Source organism: Toxotes jaculatrix, chromosome 4, assembly GCF_017976425.1.
Source record: "Toxotes jaculatrix isolate fToxJac2 chromosome 4, fToxJac2.pri, whole genome shotgun sequence".
Classification (NCBI taxonomy): domain Eukaryota; kingdom Metazoa; phylum Chordata; class Actinopteri; family Toxotidae; genus Toxotes; species Toxotes jaculatrix.
In genome coordinates, this window is record NC_054397.1 from 1,087,122 (window position 1) to 1,105,291 (window position 18,170).

Below are 18,170 nucleotides of genomic sequence, written 5' to 3' on the forward strand. Positions count from 1 at the left end.
TGGATTTCCTCTGTTGCTTTGTTCACCCACAGGTATTCTCAGGTTCTGCTTTTTAGTTGTTTTAGTTTTGTTTCCTGGCCTCAGACTCTGTGCCAGTGACTTTGAGTTTAATTATCACATTATCAGTATCCGTCCATCTTGTATGTGTGCACTTGTGTCCTCTCCCTCGTGTCTAGCTTACAGCAGTTACAACACAACACTGAGGCTTTTGTGAAGGTTGGCAAAGTGCTGTATGCGTTTGTGGTCGACTTCATGTACCTGAACTAAATCCTTTATAGTCAAAGTTTACTGGTTGTCTCAGATTCAAGTTTAGTCATTTTTGTTAAAGTGGAGCACCCCGGTGGTTTGAGGTGACTGTGCTGGCACTTCCTGCGGTGTGAGTCTTGGCAGCTCCTGCAGCTCAAACAGACGAGTAGCAACGCGTCAGGTTTACTTTCATTTCAGTTCCATTGAAAGTGGGAAAGCAGGGAAATGCAGGAGGAAGCTCTGTGATATAAATGTGCAGTGTTTATTCTTTCCTCTGAAGTCAGGAGCTGGGTGAAGGAGTGCAGAATGGGAAACCTTATTGGGACCAACCGGGCTGTGGATCCAGCTTCAGGACAGTCTGGTAAGACCGTGGCTTTTCCTTCTTCATGAAGTAGAAGTGTTTATGGGAACTCCGACTTCAAAACAACCAGTAACAAAAAAAAAAAAAGCTGTTTCTGCTGCTGAAGCCAAGATTGTTCAGACTATGACTGTGAGCTGTAAGACAGCTGAGTCGACGGGTGAAGGGAAGTGACCAAAACTCAGCCTCTAAATATTCTGTCCTCAGACTCTGACATGGAATAAAATGCTCTGTTTGGAATAACGTTTTTCTTCTGTTAATGTTAAACACAGTGTTTGTGTCGTCACACATCACAGTGTAAATGGTGTTAAACTGAGTTTTAAGGTGAACTCAGAGACACAGCAGATGAATGTGAACTCAGACCCTGCACCTACATCACTCTGCACCACGACCACACCAGACTTACAGTTTCTACACTGTCTCTGACAACAACATTTGATCGGCCGAATAAGAATTTACTGTAATTTACTGTAGTATAAACAAATATTTATCAGATCATCATTGGGTTTGTTATTAGCAGCCTTCTCATTCAGGGCTGACTCAGCAGTGAGTTTCCTGTCTGTGGTTTACCTAAAGCCTCTTCTTCAACAGCATCAACGCCCAGTTCGTCAGTCATTAACACAGATGCATCGTTAGATTAAAAAGCATTGACGAGCACTCGTGAGAAACTTCTGAACATAACAACAAACACATTGAGTTTAACAAACGTATTTATTATGTCACTGTTAAACTTTTACTGAGCTTTATTGTTGCACTATTAAGATTATTATATATTTTATTATGCATTTATTAGCACTTATTAACAGTTAACTATGCACCTCCATCTGGAGTGAGCACTTCACATTGTCAAGGTTGTCAGGTAAAATGTGAATTTAAAAAAAACAACATATAAATACGATATTTCAGGAGTGAAGCACAAAGACACTTCTTTTAAAACCACAAAGAGAAAGTTCTACAAAACACAGCCTCAAACAGGCCTTTGGAAAAAAAGCATGACAGAATTACTTCAACAAGAAGAAACAGCTATTTCTTCACAGCTGATTCATTCTTGATCAGTGTGATCAGTGATGTTTGACGGGCAGTCTGATAAATAATATGTGTGTTAGCACACAGCATAACCACTTCCTGCTGGGAGAGTCTTGGCAGCTTGCAGCTCGAAACGACGAAACAAAACGTCAGTTATAAAATGAATATAATATGGAGATAAACTGTGTTTTATAAAAGACATTTATTCTGAAAATGCTCAAACATCACTGATCACATCAGCAATGAGGAAACAGTGCAGTGACAGCTGTTTGTTTTTTTTGTTGTTGAAATAATTCTGTCACTTTAAGGTCAGCTTATCGCTCCGGACACTCTGCCTGTGTTGTGTGATTACAGAACGCCTTGTTTTTTTTCATGTTAACAGGCCACAGCATCTGTGAGACACACGTCACAGTCATATCACCATCATATCAGCAGCATCACATAAAACTGGTACCTTTCGCTATAGTTTCAGTATCTAGCCTGGGCCCGGCTGGCAGTGCACCCAACCCTTACATCCTGTCCTGTGAGTGCTGGGCCCACGAGGCACCTCATGTAAGCCCCTCAGGCTGAGTCTACACAACACAACCCCCTTCCAGCCCTAGTTCCAGGGCTCTAGCCTCCCATTTATTGGCCTTAGGTGACCCCAGCAGGAGCCACTGTCCCCAACAACGCGGCTACCAGGGATATGGGGGTCACCTTCTTAGTTCTGTAGGTCAAGAAATGTCCAACCAATGTCAGGTCCATCTAAACAGAATCTCTGAACTGCTTGTACACAGGTCAGTTGTTGACAAAAGGAAACTGAGCTTTGGTTCCTGATCGTTATGTATCATATCTTCTCATTCAGTTATAACGCAGAGGGAAACTGGAAACATTACGGCCACCGCTCAGGATGGGAGTGTTGTCAGCATGCCTCAGTTTACTGGTGTTCGTGCAAAGAAGATAACTTTCAATATCAACAACACAAATGGTAAATGTTTCCTGTTGAATTAAAAAATCAAATTATACTGTTTAATTGTGTAACTGCCTAAAATTGAACTAAATGCATCTGATCAACTGTGTTTCTTATCTTTGTCATTCAGGCCTACGGACAGATGAGACTGTTGCTGTTCCTCCCAGAACCAAAGGTATCAAGCTTTTCACAATCAAATGAAAAGAAAAAACATTGAGACAAGACTTATAACAATTTAAATGACAGATGGAAAAACTGAGCTGCTGTAAAACTTTTAACTGGTAGTGTTTACTTTTATTCACCTTTCAGAAAGAATCCAGAGGTGCCAAGCTGAACTAAAATCTTACCTTCAAAATACAACAAAGAATCTGTGTCAAGGAACAATGGAGGATGGATCGACTCCCTTAAACAAGATCTACACGGAGCTTTACATCACAGAGGGAGGCAGTGGGGAGGTTAATAATGAACACGAAGTGATCGAATCAGAATGTGACAGGGGCACAGGTGAGGAGAAGAAAATTCTCCTCAAAGACACTTTTGAACCTTTTTCAAACGAAGAGCAGCGTCCTCAGAGGGTCCTGACGAAGGGAATCGCTGGAATTGGAAAAACAGTCGCTGTGCAGAAATTCATTTATGACTGGGCACAAGAAAAAACCAACCAAACCATCCAGTTCATAGTTCCATTCACATTCAGAGACTTGAATTTGATCAAAGACAAGCGTTTCAGTCTCATGGACTTAATAGGTTACTATTTTAAGGAAATGAAGGATTTGGAAACATCAGACATCAGTTCCAGCATTTTGTTCATCTTTGACGGCCTGGACGAAAGCAGATTCCCTCTGGACTTCAAGAACAATGAGCTATGCCGCAGTGTCAGTCAGGCTGCAACAGTCGACACACTACTAACCAATTTAATCGAAGGGAAACTGCTGCACCAAGCCTTGGTCTGGATCACAAGTAGACCAGCCGCAGCCAATAAGATTCCCCCCGAGTTCATCGACAGAGTGACTGAGGTACGAGGCTTTAATGATGAGCACAAGAAGGAGTACTTTCAGAAGACAATTGGTGACGAGGAGATGGCTCAGAAGATCTTCAGTCATCTTCAGTCAAAGCCTTTGAGAAGCCTGTACATCATGTGCCACATGCCCTTGTTCTGTTGGATTTCAGCCACAGCTCTCCAGAGCCTCCTCACAGATACTCAGGAAAATGAGCTGCCCAAGACGCTGACTGAAATGTACACACACTTCCTGATCATCCAGACAAAGCGGAAACAGCAGAAGGATTATCAGGAAGGTGAAACAGACAAAGAAGCGATCATGAAATTGGGAAAGCTGGCATTTGAACAGCTACAGAAGGGCAACATGATCTTCCACGAAGATGAACTGAACGAACGTCAGATTGATCTGAAACAAGCTGCAGTTTATTCAGGGGTTTGTACGCAGATCATCAGAAAAGAATGTGGCCTTCACAGACGGGAGAGTTACTCTTTTGTACATTTAAGTGTTCAGGAGTATCTTGCAGCTCTGTATGTGTTGGAGACCTTCATCAATAGAGGAGAGAGTCTGCTTCCCAGCCAGCGAAGCAAGAAAGCGGCGTCAGTGAAAGGAGAAATCGCCATCACTGTCCTCCACACAGATGTGATAAAGAAGGCTTTGGACAGTGATTATGGACAATGGGACTTGTTTCTGCGCTTCCTGCTCGGTCTGTCACAGGAAAAAAATCAGAAACTTCTTCAGCGGCGGTTCGGATTTGAAGGAAAACGTCTGGAGGACAGCCAGAAGACAATTCAGTTCATTCACAACAAGATCAAGAGGCTGTCTTACACCGACCAGAGTATCAATCTGTTCCACTGCTTAAATGAGTTGGGTGACCAGTCTCTGGTAGACCAAGTCCAAAAGTACTATAGCTCAGGAGATGTTGGAAAAATTTCTCCTGCACATTGGTCAGCTTTGGCCTATGTGCTGCTCATCTCTAATGAAGACCTGACCGTCTTTGACCTGAAGAAATACTACAGGTCAGATGAAGTTCTGGAGAGGCTGGTACCAGTGCTCAATGCATCAACGACAGCTTTGTAAGTGGTTTGCTATAAGAAATCCAACCACTCTGATGCTCTCAGGTTGTGTTTAAGTATTGAAGGATTAGAGGAAAATGTTTCCAAAAATGTCATTTTGTTTTTCTCTTTAGGTTAAGTGACTGTAACCTCACTGGCAGATGCTGCAATTATATTTCATCAGTCCTCAGCGTGAAGTCTTCTGGTCTTGAAGAGTTAGACCTGAGCAGAAATGACCTGCAGGATTCTGGAATGGACCTGCAGGACTCTGGAATGGACCTGCTCTCTGCCGGCCTAAAAAGTCCCAACTGCAAACTCCAAAGACTCAGGTAAGAAGACTGGTACGCTTCCTGGCAAAGTTCTAATACATGTAACTGTCTCTCACATGTAGTGATCATGTAAGCCTCCTGTCTTCCAAACACACTTAAGATGAATCCATTGTTTAGTGAAATCTCTGGTAGTCGTCTTCTGCAGAGTCAGTTTCATCTCTGTACGTCCGGTAAAGAGAGAGATTCGGCATGTTTAGCTTACCTTAGCATAAAAGACAGACAGACAGACAGACAGACAGACAGACCATCATTCAGTCACTTTACCAAAATGTACTTATAACTTACTCCCATTAAATATAGACCAGTGTTTTCACCCATGTTATATTCATCTTTTTTTAAGGCTGAATTACTGCAACCTGTCAGAGAGAAGCTGTGAAGCTCTGGCCTCAGTCCTCAGCTCTCAGTCCTGTTCTCTGAGAGAGCTGGATCTGAGAAACAATGACCTGAAGGATTCAGGGGTGAAGTTGCTGTCTGCTGGACTGCAGAGTCTGCACTGTGCACTGGAAACTCTCAGGTCAGGAGAGATTTGTTCTGTTAGTTACTATTTAAATGCTGCTTTACAGAAGACGGAACATCTGAGTAGATATGAAAATCTGTAGGATTTCACCCTTAAGATTACTCTTGAATGCGTGTTGCCAATGTAGTCCCATCATTGTTGATAGTACTTGAACTTGCCACTTTTCGTTTTTCATTTTCCATGATTCTTAATTGATTCTCAGATTCCAGAGATAGATTTCATTATTAAAATTAACAAAAACAAAAAACGTTGACAACAAAAAAAGACAGAACCCAACCATGAGGGCACAGTCCAGGATACCGACAGTGCAGAACACACAGAGTTATCTTCTATAAAATATGTAGGCCTTTGGGTGGACTTTGGATTTATAAACTTGAAAACAAGCTTTGTAAGATGGTACTTTATTAATATCTTACTGTCACCCAAAGCAGAGTACCAAATTTGCATCACGACTGAATCACGAAACTAAACTTCAGCCAACTCTGTTCAGGTGAAGAAAATAAGTCACTTCACAATATGTTTTATTTCAAAAGACCTGCATCTATATATCATTGTTAATAGTTTCTCTTTTATTAATATTAAGTGGAGAGAGTGTTTTCCCCTGCTGGAGACACTGATGATGTTAGTAGTACAACACTGTGTTTGTACGGCTACAGTGTGTGTCTGTGTGTGTCTCCAGGTTGTCGGGCTGTCAGGTCACAGAGGCAGGTTGTGCTTCTCTGGCCTCAGCTTTGAGCTCCAACCCCTCTCATCTGAGAGAGCTGGACCTGGGCTACAACCATCCAGGAGACTCAGGGGTGAAGCTGCTGTCTGCTGGACTGAAGGATACACACTGCGGACTGGACACTCTCAGGTATGAACAGAATCACATCTTTTTCTCTGTCTCGCTGACAACCTGGGGACTGTCCACAGTCTGTGCCAGCAGCACTGCTGTTTTCCTCACAGGCTCAAACCCGTAACTGCTGCCAATATTCAGTACTGAATTAAAGGTGCAGTGTGTGGATCCCTTTGTATGTAGTTGCTTTGTGAGTGTATTGTGTACTTCATGGAGGTAATTTTGAATTTTATCAGTATGAATTTGTCAACTTATGAAGAGTGAGCTATAGTTGCCACGTTTGTCATTTAGAAGCATTTTCTTATGTCATTCTGTCACTTCTGTTTTCAGACATATATATATATAAAAGTCGTAAGAAATTAATGTTGTCATATATGTACCACAGAGATTAATATTCACATATGTAATAAAGATATTAATGTTTTACAAAGCTGCTGTGCATGTTTTTTTAAAGACTGAATGGCTGCAACCTGTCAGAGAGAAGCTGTGAAGCCCTGGCCTCAGTCCTCAGCTCTCAGTCCTGTTCTCTGAGAGAGCTGGATCTGAGAAACAATGACCTGAAAGATTCAGGGGTGAAGCTGCTGTCTGCTGGACTGCAGAGTCCACACTGTGAACTGCAAACTCTCAGGTCAGGAGAGATTCGTTCTGTTGATGTTAACATCTGTATTTGCATCATTGTAGATTACGAGATTTAGTCCCAGAGAACTGGCTTTACTTTACCAAAGGAAAAGGATTTTCTTTCATTCTGCCTTCATTTTTGGGTATGGGAGTAATGGAACATTAGAATTCAGTTCAAATGCATAGTGTTAGAGTAGAACTCATCACTGCCCCTGTGGATCCAGTGAAGTCTCCTGGTTTATTATTCCACTTCAAGCACAAAAACCAAAAAGCAGATCATTAAATGACAATTACACTTTCTGTTGGTATGGCAGTATTATTTTTTAATAATTAAATCATTTCTTAAAACACTTGTTAACTTGCAATAATTTGTGTGTGTGTGTGTCCGTCTGTCCATTCGTCTGTCCCACTCCCCGCTCCAGGTTGTCGGGTTGTCAGGTCACAGAGGCAGGTTGGGCTTTTCTGGCTTCAGCTCTGAGATCCAACCCCTCCCATCTGAGAGAGCTGGACCTGAGCTACAACCATCCAGGAGACTCAGGGGTGATGCTGCTGTCCACTGGACTGGAGGATCCGCACTTCGGACTGGACACTCTCAGGTATGAACAGACTGCAAGAGCTCACACATCTTTTTCTCTGTCTCACTGACAACCTGGGGACTGTCCACAGTCTGTGCCAGCAGCACTGCTGTTTTCCTCACAGGCTTAAACCTGTAACTGCTGCCAACATTCAATACTCCAACTCAAGGATCCACGCTGCAAACTCTGCAGCCTGGCTTCATTTGAGGATGCAGCGTAACTGGTCAATAGAGGGGGTGATTTGAATCCAGGCAGTGTGTGAGCAATGCCACAAATACTACATGCCCATGTTCAGAGTTGTCCCCAACAGCCGTGCTCAAAGGTGGGATGAAAAAACCTGCTTTCACAGAGATTTGAGAGATGATTATTCCCTAGGGTTAATCCATGCAGTGTTTTACAAAGATCAGTGATGATGAAGCTTCTGAAGGTTCATTCTGATTTTGTTTCTTCCTCCAGGGTGGAACATGGTGGAGAGCAGAGGCTGAGACCTGGTCTGAGGAAGTGTAAGTGTGTGTTCCCTCCTCTCCTCCAGTGGAGCTTCTGAAGGAGTGCTGAAGGGAGGGGTGTATTTGCTGTTGAGTTCGAACAGCAACAATCTTTCTCCAGAATCACTTATTCCACCTCTAATAACCAACAAACAAACCCAGCGGTTGTGTTAGATGATAAACTGCTGCTGTGTCTTCTTCTCTCCATCAGATGCCTGTGAACTCACGCTGGATAGAAACTCAGCTCACAGAAACCTCATGTTGTCTGTCGACAACAGAAAGGTGGCGCCAGTGAGACAGAAGCAGCCATGTCTTTATCACCCACAGAGGTTTGAGCACTGGCATCAGCTGCTGTGTGTGTGTAATGGTCTGACTGGTCACGGTTACTGGGAGGTCGAGTGGGAAGGTAAAGTTAACATAGCAGTGACTTACGGAGGAATCAAAAGGAAAGGGCGCCGTTTTGACAGCAAGTTTGGCGAGACGGATCAGTCCTGGATTCTGAGCTGCTCAGATAAGGATTGCTTCGTCTTGCACAATAAGAAAACAAGAGTCCTCCCTCCCTCCTCTGTCTCTCACAGAGTAGCAGTGTCTGTGGACTGTCCTGCCGGCACTCTGTCCTTCTACAGTGTCTCCTCTGACTCACTGACCCACCTCCACACCTTCCACACCGAATTCACTGAACCTCTTTACCCCGGGTTCTGGCTTGGACCTGACTCCTCAGTGTCTCTGTGCTAAAGTCCTATTGCAGATTTTATTTAGATTTAATAGATTGTGATATTGGCTGCTGAGCCACCTTTGCTTTGGACTCAATCTGTAATCCGGATACTGCACTATATTGTTTTATTTCCTCCATCACTGGCTCTGCCCAGCAGTCTGCCTCCACCCTGGCCAAGCACACTCTGCAACACCACCCTGACTGATAACTAGTGGTAGGGTAAAGCTTTCTGAAGCACTGAAATGCTACGAGGCAATCCGTCAAAATGGTGACATCTGCTGTCAGATCTGTGGTACTGCATTTGTATGGATGAAACGGATTTTTGCTTTTGTTATTTTTACTTTGTTCAGTAAAACTTGAATTGTGAAAATAACACCTGTCTGATACGAGTGCCATGTAACTTCTGCTTTGAAAGGTCGATGCTGCATCAGGTGGTCTGCTTCGAACGTTTACCCCCACCCCCCCAACTTTTCAGACAAGCTCAGATCAGAGACGGTGCAGCTGGACGTGATGGATGCCTCTGAACATGACACTTCTTTTTAAATGTACCACCCTCTAAGAAAGTAGAGAGCTTCTGTGAGGAACCAGTAATAATATTTACAAAAATAATTAACTAGACTATGTATAATAATCTAAATTTATTCTGGGTGGACAGGTGAAGTGAACCCTGTCGTGGGTCTGAAACACATTTCTGTTCACATTCTTCTTGAGTTTGTCAGAACAGTAAGTCTGATGCTGTCGGCACAAAACTTAAGGACCAAAGAGGACAAGAAAAGAACTCCTCCACAGAGTCGGACAGACATTAGTTAAACAGATGTAAGGAAAAAGAATGAAGGGACCGCTTTTATCACACTTTATTTAATAAAAGAAAACTTTATTCTAATCATTTCTTCCTGCTCAGGGGCCTGATAAAACCCTGAACTGTCTCTTTCACAGAAAGGTTAAGTACCTCGTTGTTGATGGTGTCTACAGTGCATCCTTTTCTTTAGAGCAACAATTAAATGACAAACACGTGTAGAAAGACACGAACTGTAGAATGTGGTCATTTATCTTATTCTGCCTCAAACCTGAGGGAAGATCACTCTGTGAAACCCTGCTTACCTGGAACTCTATGAGGTCCGACCCGGACCTGTATGAGTTCTGACCCGGACCTGTTTGAGATCTGAAACTATCTGAAATCCATCAACTTTTTAGTGATTAGCAGCCTTTCCAACTTTACCAACTCACACAACTTTGTTGTTACTGGGTATTTTGGAGTGAGGCAGGATCATAATCACAGACTGAAGTGATGGTGGCCTATGTAGCCTTTACAAGCTATAGAATTAAGACACCTTGAACAATAAAGAAGTCTGGGATCAGTAGTACGGTACAGTGTTACAGTAGCTGCCACTTTAACATGTAGAAATAACTTCCTGCGAGTTCCCTGAAGAACTGACTGTGTTTCAGCCCTCGATGTTTTCAACCTGTCTGTCTTATGATCACAGCTTCAGCTCCTCAGTTATTTGAGGTAAGAAACTGTTTCCTTTTTGGTGCAAATACGTTTTCCTGTCTCCAACAACAATGACTTCATAATGTTCACATAACAAAATTGTGATCTTGAGACATTAAATCCTGCTGGTATTTTGTGATGAAAAACAACACAATCACGTTGAATGCAGTGTTGCATTGTCTACCACTGTGTCATTCCTCCATCGACCGCCAGGTGACACCAAAGGCTCCAAGAAGTGTCACAGGTGCTCTAACCCTGACATGTCCACCTTCGCTTTGACAAACAGTGTGTCGTCTTTGACATACACAGCGTTCTGTGGAGTTTCCAGCTTGTCAAGAGGAATGAAGCACGAAAATCCAACGGCGACGTTGCTCACGGGCTCGGCGGCAGGTTGCTGGAAGCTTTTGGACGCCGGGTCGGGTCTGAAGCCGAGACTCCGGTGGTTACCGGCACCGCTTTGATCCAGAACAGACAGAGACACGGTCTGTCTGAAAGGCCACGGCAGCAGAGCGTCGAAGTCTCCCGGCATCAAGACCACATAGAGGGACAGGTGAGTCCCTCTTCCCTCGCCGTCCCCGTTCAGGTAGACTTTGACGGCCATTTTGTAGCCGCAGCGTCCGGTGTGGAATGGTACGCTGCTCAGGCACGGCGGCTGACCTTTGACCTCGGCGTCCCTCCTTTTCCTGAAGTCTTGGATCTTCCAGATCAGTTTGCCGTCGTAGGACGTGGCCTCAAGCTCCTGCAGGTGCTGCTTGTTGCGACTGAGCTGAGCAGCGTGGAGGTCCAGGAGACCCGAGTGACGCTGCAGGTTCTGCTCCAAAGTTCCTGGAAGAAGAAAATACAAAGAGTTCTTCCTCAGATGTTGTACCAGTCTCCTCAGCAGGTGTTCAATAGGCAAATAAAGGTTCACATACTGGTCTCATTTTCAGTTTCAGGTTAGAAAAATGATTCAGCTTCAGTGATGGGGTTAAAGCTCTAAGCCTCAAAACATACTGGACTGTAAATGACATCTTCTTGTAACAGGAAACACCAGCGTTGGAGTGTGTGGACATAAAGTCCTGCAGGAAACCAGGTTTAATCGACCTGCTCCTTACTGTCAGCGCTGGTTTCTAAAGGTAGATCTTGTGTTTTTGTTACCCAGGTGTTCTCTGAGGGCCTCTGCTGCCGACACCTCCTGCATCACAGCATCCAGAGACTTTCTGAGCTGCTCCAGCTCCTCCAGGCCAGGGAGTCCACGAGAGACCTGCTGGATGTCCAGCTGGACGGTGGACAGGACGTCCTCCTGCCTGCTCAGACTCCTCTGATCACACACAGACAGAGGTAACACGGTTTAATGCTGCTGCTCTGACCCTGACGACTGCAGGATCCCAGTCCGTCCTGATTGTGTGGACATGTGATTACATTTCCCTCCTGAGATGCAGTGAAGTAAAAGTACAGCGTAAAGTACAACTACCTCAAACTGCACATAAATACAGAACATGAGTAAATGGACTGAGTTTCTTTCTACCTTTCTCTTTATCTTCATGGTTAATGAGACTTAGCTTAACATAATTATCTAAATGACATTAATGTAACAGAAACTTGTTCTTTGCAAACCAACTGTAAGAGTTCAGATCCACTGGTGCAGATAAATTTAACCACATGATCGTGACACAGATCGTAGAAAGACAGGAGGAGCAGAGACGAGCAGAGGGGGGACAGCGATTAACCTGAGCTGTAGACACAAAGTGTTCAAGCTGGCTGCTCTGCTGCAGTAATGGACTGATTTTCTTCTGCAGACCAGCGAGCTCGAAACCGTCAGTCTGGACCTGCTGCTGCCTCAGAAGAGCCTCCTCCTGGAGAACCCCCACCTGATGGAGGAGACGGGTCTCAGGTTAATGCTTTGTTTTCAGAACATTAACACAGTTTAGAGCTGTGCTACACTTCAGGTTCAATCTAACACACTCTGCTGTCATTAGGTAAATAACTAAACCTAATGTAGTCCGATGAAACAGTCCTGCTGTAAACCTTTAGAGGTGCTGATGTGACGGACCTGTTGCTCCAGGCTGGTGTTGCTCCTCAGGACCAGCAGCATGTGATGATTGACAGCAGCAGCTTCATGCAGTTTCACGTTGCCTCTTTTATCCTGCGGGACATGAAACTTGTTGTCAGGTGACAGAAAAACGCAGAACTGACTTCATCAGAAGTGTTGATGTCGGCTCTCAGGTGCGTCGTCAGGTGAACACACCTGCACAGAGCAGCCAAACTTCTTATAGGAGCAGTCGACGTGAACCTCGGGACACGCCTCTCTGTGCTCCGTCAGCTGAAAGAGAAACACACACACAACATGTGTATAATATATAATGTATAATACTCGACTCTGATTGGTCAGTTATGACTTTCTCAGGTCACAGACGTTCACAGTAACGTCGTCCTGTGATGATGCTGATGGTTTCTGCAACCTTAAATAAAATAAAGCTGCTTAGAAACCACAGAACTGGCTGGTCACTGTATCTGCAGGCTCATGGGGTGAAGGACAAGCTCACCTTGTGTCTGGGAACCTTCTGAGAGCAGCTGTCGGGACAGTCCACCTCCACATCTGGACACAAGCTCTGCACGTGATCCTACACAACACAGAGTCACCACAAACGCATCATGGATTCATGGCGGTCACGCGTGTTTTATTTGTAGTGGAAAGTCTCAGTTAAAGTCTTGTCAAAGAGCAACATCGCTGCAGTTTCACTTCATTTCCCGCATTAACTCTGGTTCAGAGCTGCAAGGTGGAAATCCTCTCCTGAAAGAAAGTCCTCGAACCTGCCGTGAGAAAGCTGGACCAAGACGGGAACGCACTGGAACACCGGCTGGGTTCTATCAGAACAGACCAAACCCACCTGGTTCCACACTGTTTGGACATGACTTTACCTGGAGGAGGCTGAGTTGTTGTGGTAGCCTGCAGTGTGGGCAGGGCTCCGTGCGGTGAGGACAGGCGTTGGTCAGGTGTTTCTGCAGGTGTCTCCTCTGTAGCACCTCCCTGCAGCCTGGGTTGGTGCACTGCAGCTGCTCATACTGACACGACCTCAGATGGTCCTGCAGAAGACGAAATGATTTAAGAAAAAAAGACTGTGTGTGTTCATCAGGTGAACGGCTGAGTTTAGATTTATCCATCTGTTAGGATGTCGTGTGTTCTGTGTGTGTTCCAGCCGCCTGCTGGTGCTGCTGCTGTGACACGTTGTGTCCACCCGAGTTGCAGTTTGTGTGTCATTTGTGTTTGGAAGGTGTGCCTCATTACACCTGCGTTTAAGGGCGGATCATGCAAATACTGGTCAGCTCTGTACATGAAGTCTACCTGCAGGTGGTGTAACGTGATGACGGAGGCGCATGCCGGGGAGTTGGTGCAGAACACTTCCAAGCTGGAGATTTCTCGTTTGCAGCAGTTGTCCTGGAAAACCTGCAGGGACAAAAGTCTTAGTCAGCGTCTTTTTAAAGGTCAACAAATCCCCTGAGCGGAGTTGGACCAACGCTGGACTTCTCCAGCTAAGAAGTACTGTGTCCGTGTCCACAGCCTGATGTCTCTGATCCCTCTGAGCCACAGACCTCCGTTAAAACACATCAGTAAACCACACTGTTACACCGGGTCACATGTTCCTTCATCACCATCAAAACACACACACACACACACTAGTTTATTCTGACTCAGTCACACACACACACACACCATCCTGGATTAATCCGCTGCTGTAAATAGTCCCCAGATGAATTATTTCCTCCTGTTTGTCTGTTTTAGGAAAAATCACTGAGCCTTTTTAAAAATGAGACTAAATATCTGTGAGGTGTTTTTAAAGACATACGTTAGTGGTTTGGGTCTGAACATTTGTTGTCAATAAGAAAATAATTCAGTTTTATTTATACAGCTGCTTCCACAATCAGAATGGTATCAAAGCGCTTTACAGAGACCCAGAGTCTGACCCCAGATCAGCACTTATGCCGGTGGTGATGATGTGTTGCTGTATGTTGTGTGAGCGGTTCTGACCTCAGCTGGTGTGATCACAGCTCCATCCACTGGACAAACTGGGCTGGACGGTGATGAAGTCTCCCTGAAACACAAAGCAGACTGGAGTTCCTACCACGAACCCACAGAGCACGTTGGTTGTCACTAACAACACAACTGTGACACTGGACACGTGTCCAAACCACTCTGGAGACGAACCCAGTCGGCTGCTGTGCTGTTCTACTACGTTTCGTCTTCTTCATCAAGAAGAACAGATGGTTAATATTACATTACATACAACACCTGGACAGGTGTGGAGCAGTACACTGTGGTGAATTGTGGGATACACTCTGATTACCGCGGTGCAGCAGGTTTGGGTTAAGTGACATGGGACACACCTGCTGTCAACCGGTCTATGACTACCTGTCTGCTCATGAACATGCATTGGACTGTGTCACTGTGCAGTGTGTTTAAGGTGGACTGTGTCACTGTGAGGTGTGTTTAAGGTGGACTGTGTCAGTAAAGGTGTGTTTTATGGTGGTCTGTTTGAGTATGAATGTGTTTTTAAGGTGGACTGAGTTAGTGTGAGTGTGTTTTAAGGTGGCATGGCTCTTACAGCAGTCCTTGGAGGCAGTGGAAGCAGTAGATGTGTCCACAGGAGTTCTGCTGGGGGTTGAGCACGACTCCTTTGCAGATGGGACAAACAAACTCCTCCTTCAGCTTCACCACAAACTTCAGGGAATGCTGGATGGAGGTCAGCTCCGACTCCCAGGAGCCCACGGGGCCCGTCGACCTCATCCTGGACTCCTCTGACCCTAGCCTGGACTCCTCTGACCGCAGCCTCGACTCCTCGGACCCCCTCACCGACTCGTCAGACTGCAAACTGGACTCATCAGATGCTCCCAGCTTTGTGTCTGCTGTGGCCATCAGTCTGCAGGAGGACAGGTCAGACAGGATTTAACAAACTTCATTCTGGTTCTGTTTTTTGTTGTTGTTGTTGTTTGTGTGAGTGTTGGTTAAATTGGTTTGTTGTGTTCCTTCGTGTTCTCCTGTTCCCTTTAGGAACATATCATGATACATATTGGGACCTATAATCACTTATGGTGCTTTCTAAGGATCTGAGCCATAACTCTGCTTTAAGTGCGTCCTGTCCAGGTTTGTCCAGCACTTGACAGGCTCCACCAATCAAATGGTTTCGTTAGGTTTCCTCATTGGTTGACATTTAACTCAGTGGCGCAGAACTCAGGGCCTAAGATCTGATTATAAACCATAATAGTTTAAGGATTATCCACATTGCCTTGTGATGTTCGGCCAAAACCAGTAGTTTCATTTAGGTCTTTCGTCTCTAAAGTCAGTGTCCTCTGACAGTCCAGCTGCTTAAACCAGGACAACGGGTGAAGGACCTGATCCACATTTTGCTTCTCAGACTATGAAGAGGCTTCAGCCCCACCCTCTGATTGGAGGTTGTACCTGTAGCTGGAGAGCACAGGCCAGACCAACCGTGAGGGGGCGCCACTGAGGCCGCACACACCTGTGTGCTGTGCCCAAGGGGGGAGTTGTTGGTTTCAGCAGTGAGGATCACTTCCGCGTTCAAAAAGCTGCAGTTCTTCGGCTGCCTCCAGAAGCGAGCAATTCTCCACTGACCCCCATGTTAAAATAGCCAACTTTACAGCCTAAAAAACGTATTTACAGCCTGGTACATATTTTGTTTTTGGTTTGTTGTAGTGTAGACTGTACTAACCGACCGTCGAAGGAGTCTGTGCTGCAGTTTTTCGGTAAGTAAATTTCTCGCTATTTTACCTGGATGTTTGCACTAATTAGCATGTATTAGCATATTTTGCCGCTAGCTTATGACTTAATTGCCGATTTCTGGTCGCTGCTGATACAGATAGAGGACCGGAGCAGCTAATGGTAGGAACGCTGTTTATTGCGGGAATACTAGGCTACAATTTTATTTCGTCTCATTTTTCTGCTTAAAAAGTCCGACACTGCATAGACAGAGCAGCTCCGTCACCTGAAACCTCTCTATCTGAAACAGTCATGTTTAAAACACAGCAGCATTATGATCTCTGTTGTATGCTGTGTGTCGCGGTTACACGGGGTCACGTTAGTCGGGTCGGACTCGGGGATGTGGTGTGGTGGATGTAGCTGCGTGTAGCTGCCGCTTAGCTTGTTAGCCTAGCTGATTAGCTGATTAGCCTTAGGCTAGCTCGGTTGCTCCGAGCTAAGTGGCCGGGTTCTCGGCCGGCTGACCCGTAGAGTAAAACCGCATCTTCGCCAAATATGGAAAGTACACTCCCACTAAAATCCAAGATGGCGCAGGTCTAATGTCCATGGTTTGGTCATAAAACCGAGTCCCCGAAACCAATGGGTGACGTCACAGGTGCAACGTCCATGTTTTCAGTGGCTGTGCCTCGAGCTGTCAAATGTACTGTGGTAATAAATAAAATCCCTCTGAAATGTTGTGGAGACAAATTTTAAAGTACCTCATATGTATTATTATCTTAAAATCTTGACATCACCTGTCACTCAACAGTCATCCTTACCTGTGTGACGTCATCCCCGTGGGAGTGGCTGAAAGTGAAACGGAGACTGTGTGCTGTGTGTATGGTAACTCAGTGTCCCCGCTAAACCCAGAGACCCTGGACGAAGACAGAGCGGGTCCCGGTGGGTCTGAGGCTCTGCCGGGCTCAGACGGGCTCAGGCGGGCGGATTGTGCCTGAGTGTTCCTGGGTCAGCTTTCCCTGATGCACCGTCCTCCGCTCAGCAGGCTCCTCTGAGACGCTCATCCTGAAACCAAAACCGCGAATAACTCCGAGTAAAACCTAATCTAACCGATGAAAACCCGCGTGAGCTGACACCGGACGTTACGGCTGTGCGCGCCGCCGCACGTGCTGATGATCGGCGCCGGCACACGTGCGCAAACACACACGGCGACGTTTCTCTCCGGTGATAATAATGAGCATCGTTTATTAACATCGTGCCGCGAACAGATCCGGTAAAACGGGTCTAAAAGAGACGGAGGTCCGTTAGGTGATCTGTGAGGAGGAGAGGCTGCGGGGAATCCCCGCTGCCGGTGTCGCTGGGCTCGGTCTCAGCAAACCGAAGCCTCTGATGGAGGTTTCACCGAATTTAAATCAATTAAAACAACATCTGAAACACTCGGACTTTCTCTGATCAGGTTTCAGCTCCTCATGCTCCCGCGGAGCACCGGAGCTCCTTTACTTTCAGTTTGCGCGGACAGTCGGTGCATCGGTCAGAGTTCAGCTTTCAGGGGATATTCTTACCTCAGTCAGAGAAATCCCGGCGAAATCCCCGAAAACAGCTCCACCCTGCTGCAGCCAGCTGTCCCAGCTGATCGGTGTTATTGATCAGGATCGATTATCTGTGTTCGGCAGAGCAGCCGCAGCAGCAGAGGAGGAAATTCTAACTGCAGGAAGTGACTTAACATCAACAACCTGCCGCTGCCGCTGTTATAAACGCTGCGTGGAAACAGGTCAGTGAAACAGGAATAAAGAAAATAAGCAGCTGGAAGATCAGATCCGTTCAAAGCATCAGAGTTTTATTATAAACCATCAAAATGTTATTCAAAGTACTTATGCAGAAAGTAGGATTAAATTATTAGGGTGTAATTATTGATGCATCAGTGTTTTCATCACTGAATGTTGCAGGGGATCAGTACAGTCTCATCTTAACCTATAATAATTAAATCATAATTACTAATAATAATGATGAAAATCATGACGAAGCAAAAAAAAAGTACCTCAATATTGTACTTCAGTACAGTACTACTTTACAGAGTAAATGTACTTAGTTACTTTCCAACACCAGACTGTCCTGGACCATCGTCTGGTTTGTCTTTCAGAGGAAAACTGACCGTGAGCAGAGGTGGAGGACGTCCTCTACATGATCAGACTGTGAATCCATCTCAAACTGAAAAGTAACTAGAAGCTAGTTTACACGTTTTCAAATATTCAGCTTTTTACTCCAGACAGCACATGGAGTTATTTC

The 18,170-nt window shown here is 45.3% G+C and overlaps 2 protein-coding genes across 4 annotated transcripts; one reads left to right on the top strand and one right to left on the bottom strand.

Annotated features, from left to right (window-relative positions):
• The first annotated feature begins 412 nt into the window (after positions 1 to 412).
• LOC121180184 (NACHT, LRR and PYD domains-containing protein 12-like) lies at positions 413 to 9,259 on the top strand. Of its 3 annotated transcripts, XM_041035379.1 has the most exons (12): positions 424 to 607; positions 2,013 to 2,153; positions 2,475 to 2,597; positions 2,710 to 2,754; positions 2,889 to 4,650; positions 4,764 to 4,958; positions 5,299 to 5,472; positions 6,155 to 6,328; positions 6,765 to 6,938; positions 7,351 to 7,524; positions 7,960 to 8,006; positions 8,200 to 9,248. In XM_041035379.1, exons 1-12 carry the CDS (start codon positions 553 to 555, stop codon positions 8,721 to 8,723), a joined length of 3,588 nt encoding a protein of 1,195 aa, XP_040891313.1. In that variant the 5' UTR covers positions 424 to 552; the 3' UTR covers positions 8,724 to 9,248. The 3 variants fall into 3 exon arrangements, with proteins under 3 accessions (XP_040891315.1, XP_040891314.1, XP_040891313.1); XM_041035380.1 differs by lacking the exon at positions 6,155 to 6,328 and having other exon boundaries at positions 418 to 607; positions 8,200 to 9,253; XM_041035381.1 differs by lacking the exons at positions 6,155 to 6,328; positions 6,765 to 6,938 and having other exon boundaries at positions 413 to 607; positions 8,200 to 9,259.
• A 274-nt stretch (positions 9,260 to 9,533) lies between these two features.
• traf5 (Tnf receptor-associated factor 5) lies at positions 9,534 to 17,584 on the bottom strand. Its single transcript, XM_041035403.1, has 11 exons — positions 17,447 to 17,584; positions 14,776 to 15,090; positions 14,202 to 14,265; positions 13,518 to 13,619; positions 13,094 to 13,258; positions 12,718 to 12,795; positions 12,420 to 12,494; positions 12,225 to 12,317; positions 11,902 to 12,042; positions 11,330 to 11,492; positions 9,534 to 11,017 (listed from the first exon to the last, which is right to left on the bottom strand). Exons 2-11 carry the CDS (start codon positions 15,084 to 15,086, stop codon positions 10,431 to 10,433), a joined length of 1,779 nt encoding a protein of 592 aa, XP_040891337.1. The 5' UTR covers positions 15,087 to 15,090; positions 17,447 to 17,584; the 3' UTR covers positions 9,534 to 10,430.
• Positions 17,585 to 18,170: the final 586 nt, after the last annotated feature.

Excerpts from the sequence above, each read along its gene's own strand:
- LOC121180184 (XM_041035379.1), top strand. The coding sequence starts at position 553 with ATGGGAAACCTTATTGGGACCAACCGGGCTGTGGATCCAGCTTCAGGA. Across the intron at positions 5,473-6,154 it reads TGTGCACTGGAAACTCTCAG|GTTGTCGGGCTGTCAGGTCA; the intron begins GTCAGGAGAGAT and ends GTGTGTCTCCAG. Across the intron at positions 6,939-7,350 it reads TGTGAACTGCAAACTCTCAG|GTTGTCGGGTTGTCAGGTCA; the intron begins GTCAGGAGAGAT and ends TCCCCGCTCCAG.
- traf5 (XM_041035403.1), bottom strand. The coding sequence starts at position 15,086 with ATGGCCACAGCAGACACAAAGCTGGGAGCATCTGATGAGTCCAGTTTG. Across the intron at positions 13,620-14,201 it reads CTGTGATCACACCAGCTGAG|GTTTTCCAGGACAACTGCTG; the intron begins GTCAGAACCGCT and ends TTGTCCCTGCAG. Across the intron at positions 12,796-13,093 it reads AACAACTCAGCCTCCTCCAG|GATCACGTGCAGAGCTTGTG; the intron begins GTAAAGTCATGT and ends TGTGTTGTGTAG.